The 17,546-nt window shown below is 38.6% G+C and overlaps 1 protein-coding gene across 4 annotated transcripts; it reads right to left on the bottom strand.

The window, feature by feature from the left end:
* Nucleotides 1-1,626: 1,626 nt before the first annotated feature.
* On the bottom strand, nucleotides 1,627-17,401 carry LOC123875275 (protein kinase C). Of its 4 annotated transcripts, none has more exons than XM_045921022.1 (19): nucleotides 17,089-17,401; nucleotides 16,786-16,918; nucleotides 16,045-16,159; nucleotides 14,444-14,504; nucleotides 13,703-13,880; nucleotides 13,035-13,137; nucleotides 12,407-12,554; nucleotides 11,805-11,941; nucleotides 11,384-11,462; nucleotides 10,061-10,123; nucleotides 8,936-9,013; nucleotides 7,535-7,659; nucleotides 6,752-6,984; nucleotides 6,040-6,188; nucleotides 5,710-5,762; nucleotides 5,044-5,230; nucleotides 4,349-4,488; nucleotides 3,858-3,956; nucleotides 1,627-3,457 (listed from the first exon to the last, which is right to left on the bottom strand). In XM_045921022.1, exons 1-19 carry the CDS (start codon nucleotides 17,183-17,185, stop codon nucleotides 3,386-3,388), a joined length of 2,250 nt encoding a protein of 749 aa, XP_045776978.1. In that variant the 5' UTR covers nucleotides 17,186-17,401; the 3' UTR covers nucleotides 1,627-3,385. The 4 variants fall into 4 exon arrangements, with proteins under 4 accessions (XP_045776978.1, XP_045776979.1, XP_045776980.1 ...); XM_045921023.1 differs by having other exon boundaries at nucleotides 4,352-4,488; XM_045921024.1 differs by lacking the exon at nucleotides 8,936-9,013.
* Nucleotides 17,402-17,546: the final 145 nt, after the last annotated feature.

Raw genomic sequence — 17,546 nt, 5'->3', positions numbered from 1 at the left:
CGTTGTTATTTATCAAAAAATACTTTGCTAAGTAACATATCGAAGATTACACATAGGATTGATTTTATTTATTATCAAAGATGTTAAGGAAATCACACTGTGTCTTTGGTCACATTTGCATTTTATGGAAACAATTTGGTATATCTTAACATGATTTTTTGAATATGATTTTTTAAATTCATATATTAGAGAGCAGCGAATTCCATGTACTACATACGCACGTGATTGCTCGTTCCAAACAAGTTTTTTTTTCGGTGCGGAATACAGCTTATAACTATTGTTATAACTTGATAGCCAGTATTGTATTTATTATTTTAACAAGTTAGAATACGATTTTTGCTCAGAAAAGGCGTTTTATATACCTATTAAATTTAATGTTTGAAAGGTTTTATCTAAGTTGTGGGTAATGAATTTTTACAAAATATCCTAACGATGCCAATATAATTGTCCTCATAATAAAGAAAAGATCGCCTTAAGACAGTATACTTTTATAAACTTAGTTAAAGATGTCCTCCCACTGTCCCAACATAATATATAAATGTGTAAACGTGAACATGAGTGTGAAATTATAATGGTTGTTTTCCCACAGTGAAATGATTTTGTCTTGGCACTGCAATCGATATATTAAAAAAAAATATTAGAATCAAAAAACGGCAGACTAACGATATAACTGTATTATCTAAGTAAATCTCGAAATCTCTGCGTCCAGGCTAGTTTTTTTTATTCACATAAACTTTTACAAGTTCTTATAAATCGTCAAAATAATATACCACTGGTTCGGAATGCCTTTCCTACCGAGAAGAATCAGCAAAAAAAAACTCGGCGGTTGCTCTTTTCAAATGTTCATCATCAGCATCATGATCAACCCATCGGCGGGCGGTGCGCATAGTACAACTGGTAGCCCTACCGTTGTAGAGCGTCGCGTCTCATGCCTTGGCGGCCAGGTGTAGCAAACGTACATAGTCCGAGCTGAGCAGTTCCGTCATTTCGCCAGTACATACCCCGTTCAAACGCTTCATGACCCAACCCCTAATTTCCAGCTCATCGATCGCTTTGCTGAATAGATGTTCGCGATAGCTAGAGCTCGTCTCAAATAACGCCTATGGAAAAGGTGTTCTGTCCTGTGATGTGAGTCCCGTACTGTTTAATATTTTTTTTTTCAAAACCACTAGGTATCTCGAAATCTAAACAATGTCTAATAACACAAATTATTTTTTTATTGATTTTAATAAAGAATATATTATTAAATATCTGATGTACACACGATTCTCATCAATGTTCGAACAGAAAAATGTATGCCTTACTATGCGCGTTGTTTTGCTTAACATTTTCACTTTGTCAGCAATAGATTCATTAAAACATTAGAATAAAAAATAGCAGCTAAATAATTGTGAAGGATGGAACTTGTAAGGTCCAAAAGTTATTTGTGGGAATGGGTATAATCTTTTGTAACAAAATCTCCAATCAATTTTGGACTTGGCTTTACACAACTTTAAAAATCTATTAAAATAATGCTCCTGAAAAAAGCATATACATTCGATTATATAAATGATAAAAGAGCGTGGATTTGACCTGCAGCTCGCTCCAGCAATGCGCGCCGGGACTGCAATTACTTTTTATACATGGCATAATATTGTATATCAAATCTTTGAAAAGAACAACCAGAGTTTCTTGCTGGTTCTTCATGGTAGGAAACGCATTCTGAATCATTGGTAGATGCACTTGATGATTCAAAGTACTTGTATCAGTTTATTGGAAACTTTTTAATATATATTTATGTGTTTAACAAATCTCAAAATCGACCTCAAACCAGAAATGCGTGCAAGCTAGTTTATGCCGTATGAATATGCACGAGAGCTTACTTTGCACTAAACGTTTTCACTGTATGTACACGATTCGAGTAGTAACTATATTATGTCTAGTGAATTACTATTGTTTCTCACACTTTCCAGTTTGAATATTTTTTGTTTACTATATAAAAATAAAAATAAAAAACTATTTTTCAATAGTACTACTAAGGGCAAATTGTTCTGTTGCGGGAAAACAACCATTATTTCACGCTGTAAGTTCATTTAGTCTGCAGCAAACTAAACTATGTATAGTCTATCCATGGAGAGAAGTTATAGAGCTCTCTCTGTTACGTAATCCCATACAAATGACAGAGCCAAAAGACTCAGTGGGCGTTAACCATTTTGATTCCCCAACCAATCACAAACATGTTTTCAAAAAACATTCGAAATTCAATACGAAAGATGTTTCGTTTGTGATTGGTTGGTGACTCAAAATGGCTAACGCTCACTGAGTTTTTAGCTCTATCATTTGTATGAGATTACGTAACAGAGAGAACCCTATACTAACTTCTCTCCGTGGACAGAGTATGAGGCTACAACGGAAAAGATCGCGTAAAATAGGTACGTCATAATATATCCCGGCTAGTGAACGTCATATCTATATCCTTACAACCTAATTCAACAGTATAAATAGTACTTTGATAATATGAAGTTCGATCGGGCAGTTCTACAGTAAATATTTGTTACTTTCTAATGCTATGATCAACGAAACTTATTGAAAAAAGCCATTTTTTTACCATAATTGAAATAATATCTGGCAATAAATAAAATGTCGCCCAGTTATATCAACAGTCCCTAAATTAGTTTTTTTTTCTGGGCTAATTCAACATTTTGACGAATGTAATGAGAAAGAATTAAAATATGATTCATGGTATCACATTCCGTGCAAAAACACCTTTTCAAATTAGTATAGAGCAGAAAAATCAACATTCAAAGCCCAAAATAAATACTACTGGATAATGCAATTATTGATTAATAAAGTGGTAAGAAATTATTTATGCATAAATGAACCCCTATTTCTCTTGGTCACGCCATAACTTGAGAATCTTTTTTGGTAGTCGTTAAAAAGTATGGTTAGAGACTGTTGATATAAGCGGCATATTATGTAAAAGTCAATTTCGGTACAAGTGAAACTAACGAAATTATAATCTGACCAGAGTTCAACCGGCGGCGTAGAAATCTCGGAACCAGAACGAGCGCAACCCTCAAGGCCGCTCCAGACGCGACAGCAGTTGTAACGACACGACAGTCGTGTGCAGTTGCGACAACGCGACAGTCGGATGAACTTGCGACGACACGACGGTCATAAATAAGTGTGACAACACGACAATCAGATGGATTTGCGACAGCATGAAAATCGGATGTAGTTACGAAAACGTCAGTCGGACGTCCTTGCGACGACGCGACAGTCGTAGTTCCTTGCGACGACGCGACATTCGGCGGTAGTTGCGACAAGGCAACGCGACGGTCGGATGTACGTGTGTGTACTTGCGACAATGGATGATACCGTGACGTGTGGCGCGACGGGCGCGTCTTCAGGCGAGCGGCGCGGCGGGCGGCGCCGGGTTGAAGTCTTGGTTCACGAACGAGAAGCCTTTGAACTCCTCCTGTACACAGAACAAATACTGTTTAAAATATAGGTTATTCATGTATACGAGACTATGTTAGTTTGGATGACAGATATGACAAGTCTACGAAGTTGTTTTTTCATGACGTTTTATGAGGATTTTGATGATTAAAGTAGTGTGTATGTGCTGACGTGTGCAGTGTGTGTGGTGTGGTGAGTGTGGTATGGTATGGTGAGTATGGTGAAGTGTGGTGTGTGTCGTAACGTGGCGTGATGTGGTAAGGTGTAGAGCAGTATGTGGTGTGGTGTGTTGTGTGGTGTGGTGTGGTGTGGTGTGGTGTGTGGTGTGGCGTGTGTTGTGTGGTGTGGCGTGTGTTGTGTGGTGTGGCGTGTGGTGTGATGGTGTGGCGTGTGAAGCAACAGTATGTAGCGGTACAGACCTGGTTGATGGCGCGCAGCACGTCCTGCGGCACGGGCGTGAGGCACGGCTCCTCTTTCGTGAACTCCGCATCAAAGTTCGCCGCTTCGCGCTTGCTCTTCTGCAAACGATATACACACTTAGCAAAATTTCGCGCGAAAATATCTCAGCCAATCATAGCGCACATTGGTCCGCTATAATTGGTTATTGCCTACACGCCATGTTTCGTACGCGCAACATATGAGTGAGATAGTCTCTGTTGTACTTGTTTTAAAGTCTTAAGCTTATTGCTATAAGCTCTGTATTTCATTAATTCGATTTTAGTTGGCGTTAGCTTGCGGTACTCTGCGAACGAATATTGCCAATGCTACTTATAAAAGTGGTAGAACTATAAAAGACGTAATACGATTGTATGGACTAGTACCTATATGTAAGCTTAATGTTAAGGGAGCAAGAGCTATAGGCAAGCTTGTTAGCTTGTAAATAGAGAGAGAGGGAAAGTATATAACTCACCACCTTTGGTCTGAAGGGCGGACGCAGTCGACGCTGTGCAAGAGCATCCCAATCCATGTCGCGGAAAAATGCGTGCGCGCGGATGCCGGCCGCGCCGCCCGCCACGCCCAGCCGCCGCGACGGGTTCTTGGTCATGAAGCCTGCAACAAACATGCCTTTCACACCACACGCAAACGATCCCTTCTCACACAGCTACCAGTGTAGCTGGGGTCCTTCTGGGTTCCTTCCTGTACCTGAACCAGGTGCCAGGGGCGGTAGGTTGGATTAAGTACCAGAGTTGCTAATAGGAGATCAATTTTAGTAATGGGGCTGCCTTTACGCATTTTTTTTTGTGTATTAATTTTCCACCTTTACGTAATTCTAGCATCCGCCCGCGACTTCGCGGAATTTCAAAAAATTCTTTGATTACAGTATAACAGGCACCTCTGCACAAAATTTCAACTTCTAGAACTAAGAATTTGCAAAAAAAGTCTAAGGGTTTGGAAAAAAAGGTTTAAGGATTTGGGATGGGTGTTGACAAGTCAGTCAGTATGTTCAGGGCTTTTACTTATACTGTATGAAATATGTTTTGTGTGGCCTTTGGCCAATAAAAAAGAATCCAGAACAATACCTACTAAGACATTTTAATAGTACCTAGATAAATAGAAATACATAAAAATTAAAATTATATTTATCGAAGAAACCAGAAAACGTACCTTTGAGTATAGAGACAGCGTCCTTAGAAAGCCACACGGGGTACAACACGTCATCGTGCAGGATAGATTCGAACAGATCGTCTTCATTGTCCGCCTCGAAGGGAGGCTGTCCCGCCAGCATCTCATACAGTAGCACGCCCAGCGCCCACCAGTCCACTGATGGGCCGTACTCTAGCTCCTGCAGAATCTGGACAATACCAAACATGAGCATATATCAAGAAAAGTTGGGTGAAAAATATTTCACTAATAAATAGCAGAAATAAGAGCTTTACCAACTTTTATTTAAAAGACCTAGATTTTTGGCATCAATCAACAAGTCTCTAGTTGTATAAGTTAATAGTTTTGTCTGATCATAAATGCCTTTGGAAATAAACTTAGCTGTTGAGACCAATGACTAAAGGTTATTATCTAGGCTAGATCGCCAGCGATTAGCGTTACGCATTTGCATGCTGTAAAGTTCTATTCTAACTCTTTTATTTTTTCTTCTGTGAATCTTTTTATTTATGTACCTACAATAAAAAATTTAAAATAAATAAATTCTAAAGCGTCCTGTGCAACGTTTCTTAAGTGGAAATCGCAAAACTTTGATTAGAAAAAATATAATTTATAGAGAACTCGGTCAACCGCTTTAGATTAGTCGAAATCCCAAAGTTTAAGTAAACATACCTCTGGAGCGATATAATCGGGTGTCCCACAGAACGTCGTCGTGGTCACACCGTCTGTAAAACATTATTAAATTGTAAATGCCTTCTACCTCACAAACTCAGCTCATTTTTGAAAATTCAAATTTAAGTCTCCTGGTCAAACAGAAGCGTAGATGTCTGCGCTTCGCTCCGATTGACTCCACTTCCACTTAAGCGGAGCGGAGAGCACATGTGCTCATCCCCTAGTCAACTGATTAGGTTTTTAGTAGAAAATAATTATCACGTCATCTTTTAAAAATCTGATTGGTCGACTGGACACATCTCCGAGCTTCAGGTATTGAAGTGTACTCACCCAGTATGCCCTCTTTGCACATGCCAAAGTCAGCCAGCTTACAGTGGCCCTCGCTGTCCAGGAGGATGTTGTCCAGCTTGAGGTCGCGGTAGATGACGCCGTGCGAGTGCAGGAACTGCAGCGCCAGCGTCACCTCCGCCGCGTAGAACCTGACAAGCGGAAAATTTCATTTAACAGGAGAAGCAAAAAACTGAATGATAGGTATGATGAATGGTAGGATTGATATTCAGATACAAGTTAGCCCTTGGCTGTAAGTGTAAGATGCAAGCGGGCTAGCCTGGAAGGGGTTTGGCTTAGAATGGTCTGATAGCGCGCACTCTACGTCATCGTCCTGTATTATGACGTCTTTATACAGGTTGTAACCAGAGCGCTAGCAAAAACCTAGCGTTATCATTATACTATACCTTAACACAACCATTTGCCTTATATTGTAGTTTTAGTGATTTAGTATTTTTCAAACCCGCATTGTATAGCGTTCAAGACTCGGGTCAATGACCCGTCTACGACGCGGCATTGACTTCGAGTGACCTATTTACGGAATGTTCGTTGATCTCTAGCGTCAGTCAAAAGTTTTATTTGCAATGTATTGTGAACTTTTAAAAAATACAGGATTTTTCAATTTTTTTCAGTCTTTTTTATGGTATCTTATCAGTAATCACCTGGCTACGTTTTTGCGAGCATTCTGGTTACACGCTGTATATTTGCTACGTACCTAGCACGGGGCTCGTCGAACTTGCGCGCTCTTTGGATTTGGAACATGAGATCTCCTCCGTCGACGTACTCCATGACGAAGAACAGTCGCTCGGGGGTTTGGAAGGCGCAGTGCAGCGCCGTGAGGAAGGGATGCCGCGCCGCCAGCGCCAGCACGCGTCGTTCTGTGAGCGTGCACTCCACGTCATCGTCCTGGATTATGGCGTCTTTCTTCAGCACCTTCACTGCGTACACCTACATATAAACAAATGGTTTTAGGTCGCCGTCAGTAGATTAGATAGATAAGATAGATAAGATTGAAATAGACTTATGCTGGCATAAGTCTGTCGCGGTATAACGCTGTCTTGTTTCGACAGTGGCTTAAGTCTGAGTAAAGTCAAAGTCTATGAATAGAGTCAATGCCTTACAGATTTTGAAATCTCAGCGCATTAATAATCAGATTTTATTTTTAATCAGAGGAATAATTTTTAAAAAGCCTTAAATCAGGTTACTTACGTTTTGTCTTTTCATCTCCCTGCACTTATTCAACGATTCAATACAATTATTATTGAATAAATTTTAAAATAGTGAGTTAAGTGTGAGCATTAGAAATAGGATAATTTTTTGTCGTTATTGTGTAAGATGAAGTTCGAGATGTCATGGGCAGTATTGAACTACCTGCTTTCTTGTTCTTTTCGGTGGAAATTCATCTCTCGCAGGACTGCGGTGCCGTCTAACCACGACTCATGCAACTGAGTCGAAATATCCATTATATTAATTCTACATTAATTTTTCCAGCACTCACCTCGTCCGTGCCCTTCTTCTCGGCGAGCATGACCTTGCCGAAGGAGCCCTTGCCCAGCACCTTGATGAAGTGGAAGTCGTCCAGCGACACCTTGACGCCCGCCGCGTCGCCCGCGCCATCACCCCCTACAACACCCGCACTTAACCTCCGCATACCACACACCACCACATACCACCCCACACCGTGTTAATATAACCCGTATATCCCGAACAATATAATACTATGGAAAACACATGTTACACCAGAGTGAACGAGAATGAGGGAACTCTCGGTTTGATCCTGAATCGACGATACGTCAAATATTAGGCTATGGGTGACGTGAAATAAAAAAAATAGGCGATTCGTAGGCTATCTAATGTCGGAACATTTGACGTCTGCCAGTGTTATTAACCCCCGACCCAAAAAGAGGAGTGTTATAAGTTTAACGTGTGTGTCTGTGTATCTGTCTGTGGCATCGTAGCTCCTAAACTAATAAACCGATTTAATTTAGTTTTTTTTTTGTTTAAAAGTTGGCTTGATCTAGAGTGTTCTTAGCTATAATCCAAGAAAATCGGTTCAGCCGTTTGAAAATTATCAGCTCTTTTCTAGTCTTCTTATAGATGTTTCTGTGTCGGGGGTTTTTAAATTTTGAGTTGTTTTATTTATGCTACAAGTGTGGCACGATGAAAATTACACTCGAGGCGCCAATATTAATAGGTACACAAGTGAAAATTAATATCTAAGTTCCTCTCAGACATAAATGAATGTGATTTCCATATTACTAAACAACCATCTGAATTCGTGTGATAAAATGATTTCTTTACTTACAATTTCTTTTGCCTTAATTTTATTTTACAGTCCAAACACAAAACCAACTCTAGACGTGCATGACCAATATTAAAGCAATTTAAGGACAATTTTATTTAAGCTTAAGTTTTAAGGCTTTTAATCAAAGGACTAATAAGGATTTTATTTATATCATAGAGCTTGCCCTCTTAGGTTGAGATTTCCCTGTATCAGCTTTGACTAGGCAGACTCTAGCCACAATGGTACTTATTCTGATCACAACTAAATTTGAGTGTATTCACATCTTTTTCTTACTAATGTAATATGAAAAGGACAGACACAGTATGACAGTTTTAAATTTAATTTAGAACTGTCAAACCTCGTGACATTTATTACCAGTAATGAGTCTGTTGTTTAAATTAGTAGAGTAACTTAGTCTTTAATTTGAAATGCATCTTCCGTCATTTTTTAGTAATGTTAAAAAGAAAGAGATGCAGATACCCTAAATTTAGTTAAGAGGAAAATATCAGAATCGATGCCAATATCTTTCGTGCTAAGGGACTTAATAACATCTGGGCCTGCACGTCTAAAATACACATTTCAAATGGTTGTTTCATCACAGAATCAATGTAGAACCTTCTTCGTAGGACCCAAATATGTCCTGGAGCTCGTCCCACGCGGACCTCCACACCGGCGCCTGCTTCGCGAGCGTTCCTATGTGCAGACAACACAACTTGTGCAAAAACACACACACAACACAAAACAAACAAATATAAACAATAGGCGTGTGTTTGTTAGCGATATTTAAGGGATAGCGTCCACCAGGTGGCCCTGTAGGGAGATTTAGAACACTCGATTCGATAAGTTAAATGCATTGCAAAATAGTCACTATAAATTAGAAAATACTAGCGTGCTAAGGGAATAAATATAAGGCTAACAATTAACGTCCTTCTTTTCACAACACCTACTGCAGTAAAGGACAGGAGTATTTTAATGCGCACAATTTAAGTTCAGAAATCATGAAGTGAGGTTTTACGACACATTTCTTATGTAGGAGACCCAAATCTTTCAGTAGTTATGTATTTTTTGTGTTATCTCAAATAGGTTGTAGTATCGCCAACAAACACAATACAAAAAAAAAATAACCAAACAAGCAACCAATAATGACAGAACAAAAATTAAACAGTACCCTTAGTAACAACTTTACACAACTCGAAAACATCGAAACACTGTAGTTAAAGTAAAATGGACTTAAATGTGAATGTTTTAAAGTTTCTTTTTTCAGTAATACAGTGTTTGTTTTATGTTTCTGTTTGGAGCGCTGGCAGTAAATATGTACGAATTCTAATCTTCAAACAATACATTTTAGTTCCATTTTGCATTGACGTTACATTGCTCCGATACTCGAAGTATATCAACATTGTCGACATGTGTAAACCTGAACTAACGCTATGTCCTATAGTATGATTTTTTATTCTGTGTAATTATGACGGGTCCCTGGTCCCACCGCTTCGTCCCACTAGTGGGTCTACGGTATATCACCGTGGGTGTAAGGTATACCACCATGTGCTGGTGGCCCCATGGTGGTATACCGTAGCCTCACTTGTAGGAAAAACTGTGGTACCATGAACCTGTGACCCTCATTTCATACACTGGGTTGGTTTTATCATATTGCGACAGCTAATTAGGACTTAGCGTCAGGCTACAGAAAGCAAAACCCGCCACCGAAGCCCCCAGGCAAGTATTCGACAAACTATCGACCTTCGTAGCACGTGAATATGTCCTGCAGCTCTGCCCACTCCGACTCCCACGGCGGCGCCGCACCTGCGCACGCGCACACTACACGCTACTACACCCTTTCTGCATCACAATCCTCATTGCTGAGAGTCGTCACCTCTTCATTATTCACGTAATGGTGAGAACGTCACGTCACGAAAGTTGACCACCCGTAATATTTTATTTCTCGCCCTAGTGCAGTAATCTAATTCAAATGTCAGGCATGGGTTGACACTTCCCGCTAGTGTGTGGTCAATATGCCTGTCAAACAGAACTATTATGACATCATCAATTTCTTAGGGGTGTTTTACTTAAACTTTTCGCACTTGCAACATTTACATAATATGTTACTTATCCCTTAGTTCCAACTTTCGTGACGCGAGCTGTCCTTACGGATGGAGGAAAATGCAATAAATTAAAAACAATCCAAATATGGACAGGGTAATACACGCACAAAAACCACTCGGATTTTGTGGCGGAAATAAAATTACATGTCACATCAAAAAGCAATAATTAAAATCAAAACTAATCAACTATTAAACCTATTACGATTTAAATCAAATAAATTGGGGTCTAACTACATAAATGACATCCAATAAACAAAATAATGTGGTTAATTCTGTTGTACACAATCTCTAAACTTAACTAAATTATCAGGTCTAAATCTTGTGCTGGCCTTGTCCACAGTGAGCTCTCTGAAAGGGATAGCAACTTAGACTTGTAATTTTAGTTTAGTTTAAGAGATTGTGCACAAAAAATTAGTCACAATGACTGTTTAACTTGTAAACTGACTAAGCTGAATTGACAGGTCTAAAAATAATGCTACACCTTTCACAATGCTAGTGATTCTGATGGCAAATAAATTTTAAAGTATTCGCATCTTCTCTTACGAATGTAATAAGGAACAACAAACTTAATTTAAAATTGTCAAACTTCACAACAGGTGCTAGTCTTGACCATAGTGTTTAGTAGAGTAGCACTAGAGCATTTAATATTAAAAAGAAATAGATGAAGATACTCTAAGGCTGAGGTCTATAGAGCGCACTTTGACTTTGCTAAGACTTAAGACACTATTAAAACGAAACAGCGTTATGCCGCTGGCATAAATCTGTCTCGTTTTAACTGAAAGTTAAGTCTTAGCAAAGTCAAAGTGCGCTCTATAGATTTCAACCTAAAAGTTTGGAGAAAGACAACAGAATCGACACCATTGTTCCCACTGGTAAAGGAATAGCATTCCTTTTGGACCCATCAATTTAGTTTAGAGTTGTGTACAACGAAATCAGCGTCTGTATAAATGTTGGTACTCACTCTTGTCCTGTTTATCTGGATCTTTGCCGTCTTCGGAAACCAAGTCTGGAGGACCTTCCAGAAGGGGTGTGTTTAGGTACTGGAAAATAAATATTTATCTTGGTATGTGTATGTAAAATCAAAGGCCGTAAGTCGTTTAGCACCTTAATGATATTCGCGCGGCACGGTTATGCACATGCGTTAGGTGTATGTGGCGTGTTTATAGAAAAAAGTCATAAGTGCGACAGGTTTTTGATGCAATAGTTTCGCGAAATGCACTTAGCCCGTTCCAAATACAATTAGCGACATCTGTTATCAGCGTGCGACAACTTTCATTAGATTCTCTTTTTTCCATTTTCGGATTGCTATACTACACTCATAGGAAGGACACTTTAGATGTCAGATTTTTTATGACCTAAATGAATAAAGGTTGAAAAGTCACCTTGGAGGCGCGCGGTCTCGGGTTCTTGTCGGGCGAGATGCCCATCTCGTTGAGGATGGCGGCCATCGCCTTGGTGTTGATGCCACAGTTGTTGGCCACATTCTTTTGGCATCGTTTGTGGACGTTCATCGAACACACTACAACAAAGAGATTAATGAATTAAGATAGGCCAATCATAATGAAGATAACGATTTAAAAACTGAGGGCATGTTTCTGAAGTTCAGTCTTTGATAATATTTTTTAAAAACCAATCAAGTGCGAGTTGGACTCGCACACGCAGGGTTCCGTACCATCGTACTAGACAATCACTATGTACTTTTGAAGTGAAAACTTCTTTAGTAGGCACCATTGTGAGTTGAATGTCCATGAAACGAAAAAGCAACACTAACGCATTGGCGGTTCCTCTGGTGCGGCAAATGGGCGGCGGTAGTCACTTAACAACAGGTGACCCGCCTAATTAATGATGAAAATACTAAAAGTGATGATGTTGAAGATGATAATGATGATTAGTATGACAGACTTAACGTCATTGATAATAATGATGATCACGATGTCGGTACAGATGTCAGTAACGATGATAAGGCTGATAACAGATCACTCACCCTCGCACTGCAAGCCCTGTTTGATGAGGCCGTAGAGCAAGGAGCCGCAGTGGTCGCAGAAGGTGAAGCGCTTGTAGGAGTGGACCACAAAGCGATGCGGTACGTTCACACTGAAGCGCTGTCCGCCCGATACTCCTACAGCCAATTGCTGTAAACAAGAACCTTATTTATAATGTTTTGTATTCAAAAAGCTAACAGAACAATTATTGTGGATGCATCTTGGTGATTGCTTAGTTTGGGCATACTAAACAGTAACAGTTAAGGATTTTACAACTATATATCTCGTCCTATCTGGTGTGCCCCAGGGCTCACACTCTGGACCAGTGTTTTATAATATATGTATCTATACTAATATTATAAAGAGGAAACCTTTGTATTTTTCTATGTTTGTATTGAATAGGCTCAAAAACTACTAGACCGATTTCAAAATTTCTTTTACCATTACTTAGAGGGATTCTTCCGAATCCGTATAGGCTATATTTTATCCCAGAACACCCGGGGCGGGTCGCTAGTAAAAAATAAAGAAGGGGAGAAAAAACTAATTATATTTGAAACCAGCCAAATATCTTTCAGAATTATTATTCCATACGAAAAAGAAATGGTAAAAGAAAGCTGTGGTTTAACTCACCTCCTCCTTCATGCCTGGGCACTTGGTGACAACAGAGGAGTGGCATCTCTTGTGCACCACACACGTGCATACTTGACACTGATAGCCTTGCTTGCCGAGTCCCCTGCCAGACACAATTATCATGATTATAGTATAGAGATTATCTTGAAAACAATAATTGTATCACTTTTGAGCTGCTCGAGCTATTGTCTGATCATCATTGGGTTTACAATACATAAACCTGCTGTTCTTTAGGGATAATTTTGTTAAGATTAGAAACAAGCATTTATTAAACATGCTTGAGTTAGTCTAGTTTAAGATTCAATAAAAACTGTAAATATACTTATTGCACACCATTATAGTGGTAAATAAACAGACCTGAAAACTTTTTATAATGTATTAGGAAGATTTCATACTTCCTGAGAATAAAAGGTATACCGTAATACCCGAGTTCAAATCCTGACGAAATTTAGCCTAAGTGCTTGTTGTGTGCAATAAATTAGTCTAAACGTTTGTGGAGCAACATTGAAGGAAACCCGTAACATTTTGTACCACCTATTGTAACATGTATTTGTAATAAATAAATTATGATTATGATATGATTATTATGAATGATCTACTGTCAAAACTAAGCATTCAAAGCCTCGCGTCAAATCCCTGTTTGTCCTGTGTTGCCTTGTGTCACTCACCAGATGAACTCTCTGCAATGGCTGCAGAAGGTGGGCTGGCGCAGGAAGGTGGCCATGAACTTGTGGCCGTTGACCTGGTGCACGCGCCGCCTCAACGCGCCGCGACGCCGGTTGAAGCCCGCACCCTCTTTGAACTCGCGCCCGCGCACCGCGCGCGTACTTGTTGACCCAGTGCTCGCTAGTCGCAAAGCAAATTCACTTAACTTCATACTTCATTCAAGTGAACACTTCCATATGACCATCGAAATTTTAAAAACCACTTAATTCCAGTGGCATGCCAGGTGGTTACAGTGATTACAAAACTAGTACAATGTGAAGTTGCAACATGGCGGTTTGCGCCATGGCTAAGGATTCACACATATCCAGCTGAAATCCGTTTTTGGATGATGCTCAGCCAAACGCTTCATATTCAGATTAGACTGACTGTTTTGCACTACACTTTGACCATTCAAAAGTACTTGCAAAGGTTTGTTTTAATAATAAATACTTTCTTGAACATTATAACGAAACAAAATGAGTAAGCCAAATTCTGACTAGATCAAATCAAATCAATTAATCAGCTTGTTTTCGTCCACTGCTGGACATGGGCCTCTGCTGGACACGATCCTCCACCTTCCTCATCCACCCACTTCCCACTATCTTCTTAAGGTCGTCAGTCCAGTGGGTTGGCTCTGACTAGGCATTTAAAGCTAAACACAATTTATAAAAGTAATATTTATTTAAATAGGTTCATTAACTTACGTTGAGAATTCCATTTCAGATCAATTTTTAGATGTAACTTCCCTTGAGGTTCTAAGTCCACCTAAAATAAAACATTATATCTATTAAATAGATACATCAAATATAATTTAATTTATGTATTTTGCCAAATTGTGGGTAAATATCAGCTGGTTTCATTTGCTCTTTCCACAGAGAGGCTGATTACATAAACATTATTTAATCAATAAATAAAAATGTAACAATTAACACTGAAGTAATTTTTAAATTTTATTATACTGAAGCAGCATTTATTTAAAAACATTATTGAAAAGATTTTAAAGAACATAAAAAACAGTCCAACAAAATATCTTAGGTCATTCTAGAATATTATCATAATTCATATTCATTATTATCAACCCATCGCCGGCTCACTTCTGAGCATGGGTCTCTTCCCAGAATGAGAAAGGTTTGGTCATAGTCTACTACAATAGTCCAATGTGGATTGGCATACTTCACACACCTTTCAGAACTTTATGGAGAGCTCAAGCAGGCAGATTTCCCTCGATAATTTCCTTCAATGCTATAGAAAGTGATACTTTATCGCTTAAAATTAGAGGTGCATGCCTGGGATTGAACCCCCATTCTCCTAAATAGAAGGCCGACATATTAACCGCTAGGCTATGACTGATTCAATTATGAATACTCCTAAAATATATTTATTTCTCAAGAAACATGACTTCATTCCTACAATGAGCGCAAAGGATTAATTAAATAGGACAACAGGAAAATACTTTCACTTATGAATATGCATCCTACAGCAAAATAAGCACATGAGGAAAATCCCAAATGAGTGAGCCATGAGTCACGGCTGACTGATGCAAGAGCTGGGCCTATGAAAAACATTGACATCAATAAGGCAATCTAAATTTAAACCACAGATTGATATTTGATGTGGTTACCTAGATGTTAGTTTGGTTATAAACTAACTATACACAAACTTACAGGCCTATAACTTTAAAACTGCAGTGCCAATATGCCACACAATTTTTCCAAAATCTATCAGACTCCCCACATGATTTTTAATTAAACCTTCCTTATCCACAATAAGTTGCTGGCATCAACTAGTTTTGTATAAAATAAATAAAATAAAAAAATTGCACAGCATAGAATTTCTATGTGTATAAACATAAACATTAGTCTAGACAAATTGGCATAAAAAGAATGTCTTTTAGAAACATACCTACTATTTTAAGATAAGTTAGAGTACCAAAATTCTTAATAGATTATGTTTATCAATCGAATCGAAATAAACAAGATAAAAAAATAGAATCTTCATCTTGATAAGATATTAAGTAACTTCTTGCCTACCTTATATATTTTCAGTCTTCAGTCTAATTTTATAAGAGTATTACATAAAGTGAACCAACTATTGATACATTGAGTGTTTATCTCCTGGACATATGGGTTGCCTGCTAGACTTTTGCTATGGATGGCTAAAGTAACAACATACAAACTAAATCTACTATTTAACTCATTTAAAACAAAATGTGTAAATAGAAACAAAGTTTGTTCTGTCTTGCACAATCCAGAATAAATAGTTTTGTAGTATTGACGATTCAAAAGCACTTGTGCAGTGAACTCACCCAAAAGTCTGTGGCGTCTTTATCTCTGTGCATCAGATCTTCAAAAGGAATAGTGCAGTTTGCTACAAAGTCGTCGGGAGGAATGGCCGCATCGTGGAATACTGTGAAGCCCAGGCTGCAAAATATAGTTAGTTAATAACATGTGAGGATAATTTGTTTTTGTTTATCACAATTCTTTATTAGTTGTTATAGTATTTCTATGAAACTAGTACATCAGAATCTCACTAATCCAGCACTATTAAAAACCAGAGGTTACCAAATTATTGGAATGTTTAGATTACTGGATTGCATAGAAAAATTAAAATAAAGCATTTTATACAGGGAATCCAATGTATCCTACACATTTTTTTAGAAATGTAACTTATCTCCAATTAACTAATTGAATTGTTTTAAAATAATCCTTAATTGAGGTCTCTTTTGTGCAACTTGTAGTCCTTAAGTATGTCCTCATAGGTGTCAGATTAATGGACTTGTTGGCCTATTGAAGTACCAGATTAGTGTGATTTCTTACTAGTGACCATTTTTATATTGCTCGGAGTAACGTTTACCAAATGCCTCAAGAGGATAAAATCGAATTTTAAAATGGGTTTGACTGCTTCGAATAACAACAGCTCATAGTTAAACAAAGTAAAAAATATTTATGCTAATTGGTTATAAATTGAGTATGTGGAGTACAGAACTCATTTAAGTTTGTATTGAATTGCAGCAAACCAAATGACTATTACTTGTAAAAGTACTCACTTGGTAGCATTTTGCACTTCATGAATAAATGTCTCGTTCCACACAGGGTCAAATGTCTTAGGCTTGGTGTTGGACCGGTCTAGGTGGTGCTCGTCGGCGTCGATGGAAACGTACGGGTCTATGGGCTGGTCGTCTGCAAGGGTAACGCGTATTTACAAATAATACCAACACCCATTTTCGTAAACATGTAACACCTTTTCTATGCGCAAATATTGTTTGAACACGACTCTAAAAGTGTATTTAAAGCTATGCTTCTCGTAGAGTAGGGTTCGGTAAGGTGTTGGATGTGCGTTCGGGACTCACCTGGTTTCCCGAAGGTCATGTTGTGCCGTTTCTGAAAGTCGGTCGGCCTGAGGCCTGTAGCCTCGCACACCTTGACCCGCACCGTCCCGCTGAACATGGCGTCGCCAGCCAACGAGCCCTATCACCAAGACCGCGCCGCCACACTATCACTTGCACTTTTTAAACACACTTAAAATCATTGAAGATGCTTCATAATTGAAATGGAAATAGAGACTTGACAGCGATAAAATCGGCCATGGATGGATTTATTTTCTCTATGGCCTCAACTGGATTCCTATTGGCTATTAGATTCTTATAAAAATATAGAATTTTGTTTTTGGGTAAATTCAGAAATGGGATCGAATTGATTTTGACACAATATAAGGCTTTTGCTTTTGCCTTATAAATTAGTAAATTAGTGCTAAACTGAATACTATGCAATAAAGATACTTGCTAAGTAATGTTTATTGAAAATATAA

This window comes from Maniola jurtina, chromosome 19, assembly GCF_905333055.1.
Source record: "Maniola jurtina chromosome 19, ilManJurt1.1, whole genome shotgun sequence".
Lineage (NCBI taxonomy): Eukaryota > Metazoa > Arthropoda > Insecta > Lepidoptera > Nymphalidae > Maniola > Maniola jurtina.
This window is presented reverse-complemented; position numbering and strand designations above follow the sequence as displayed.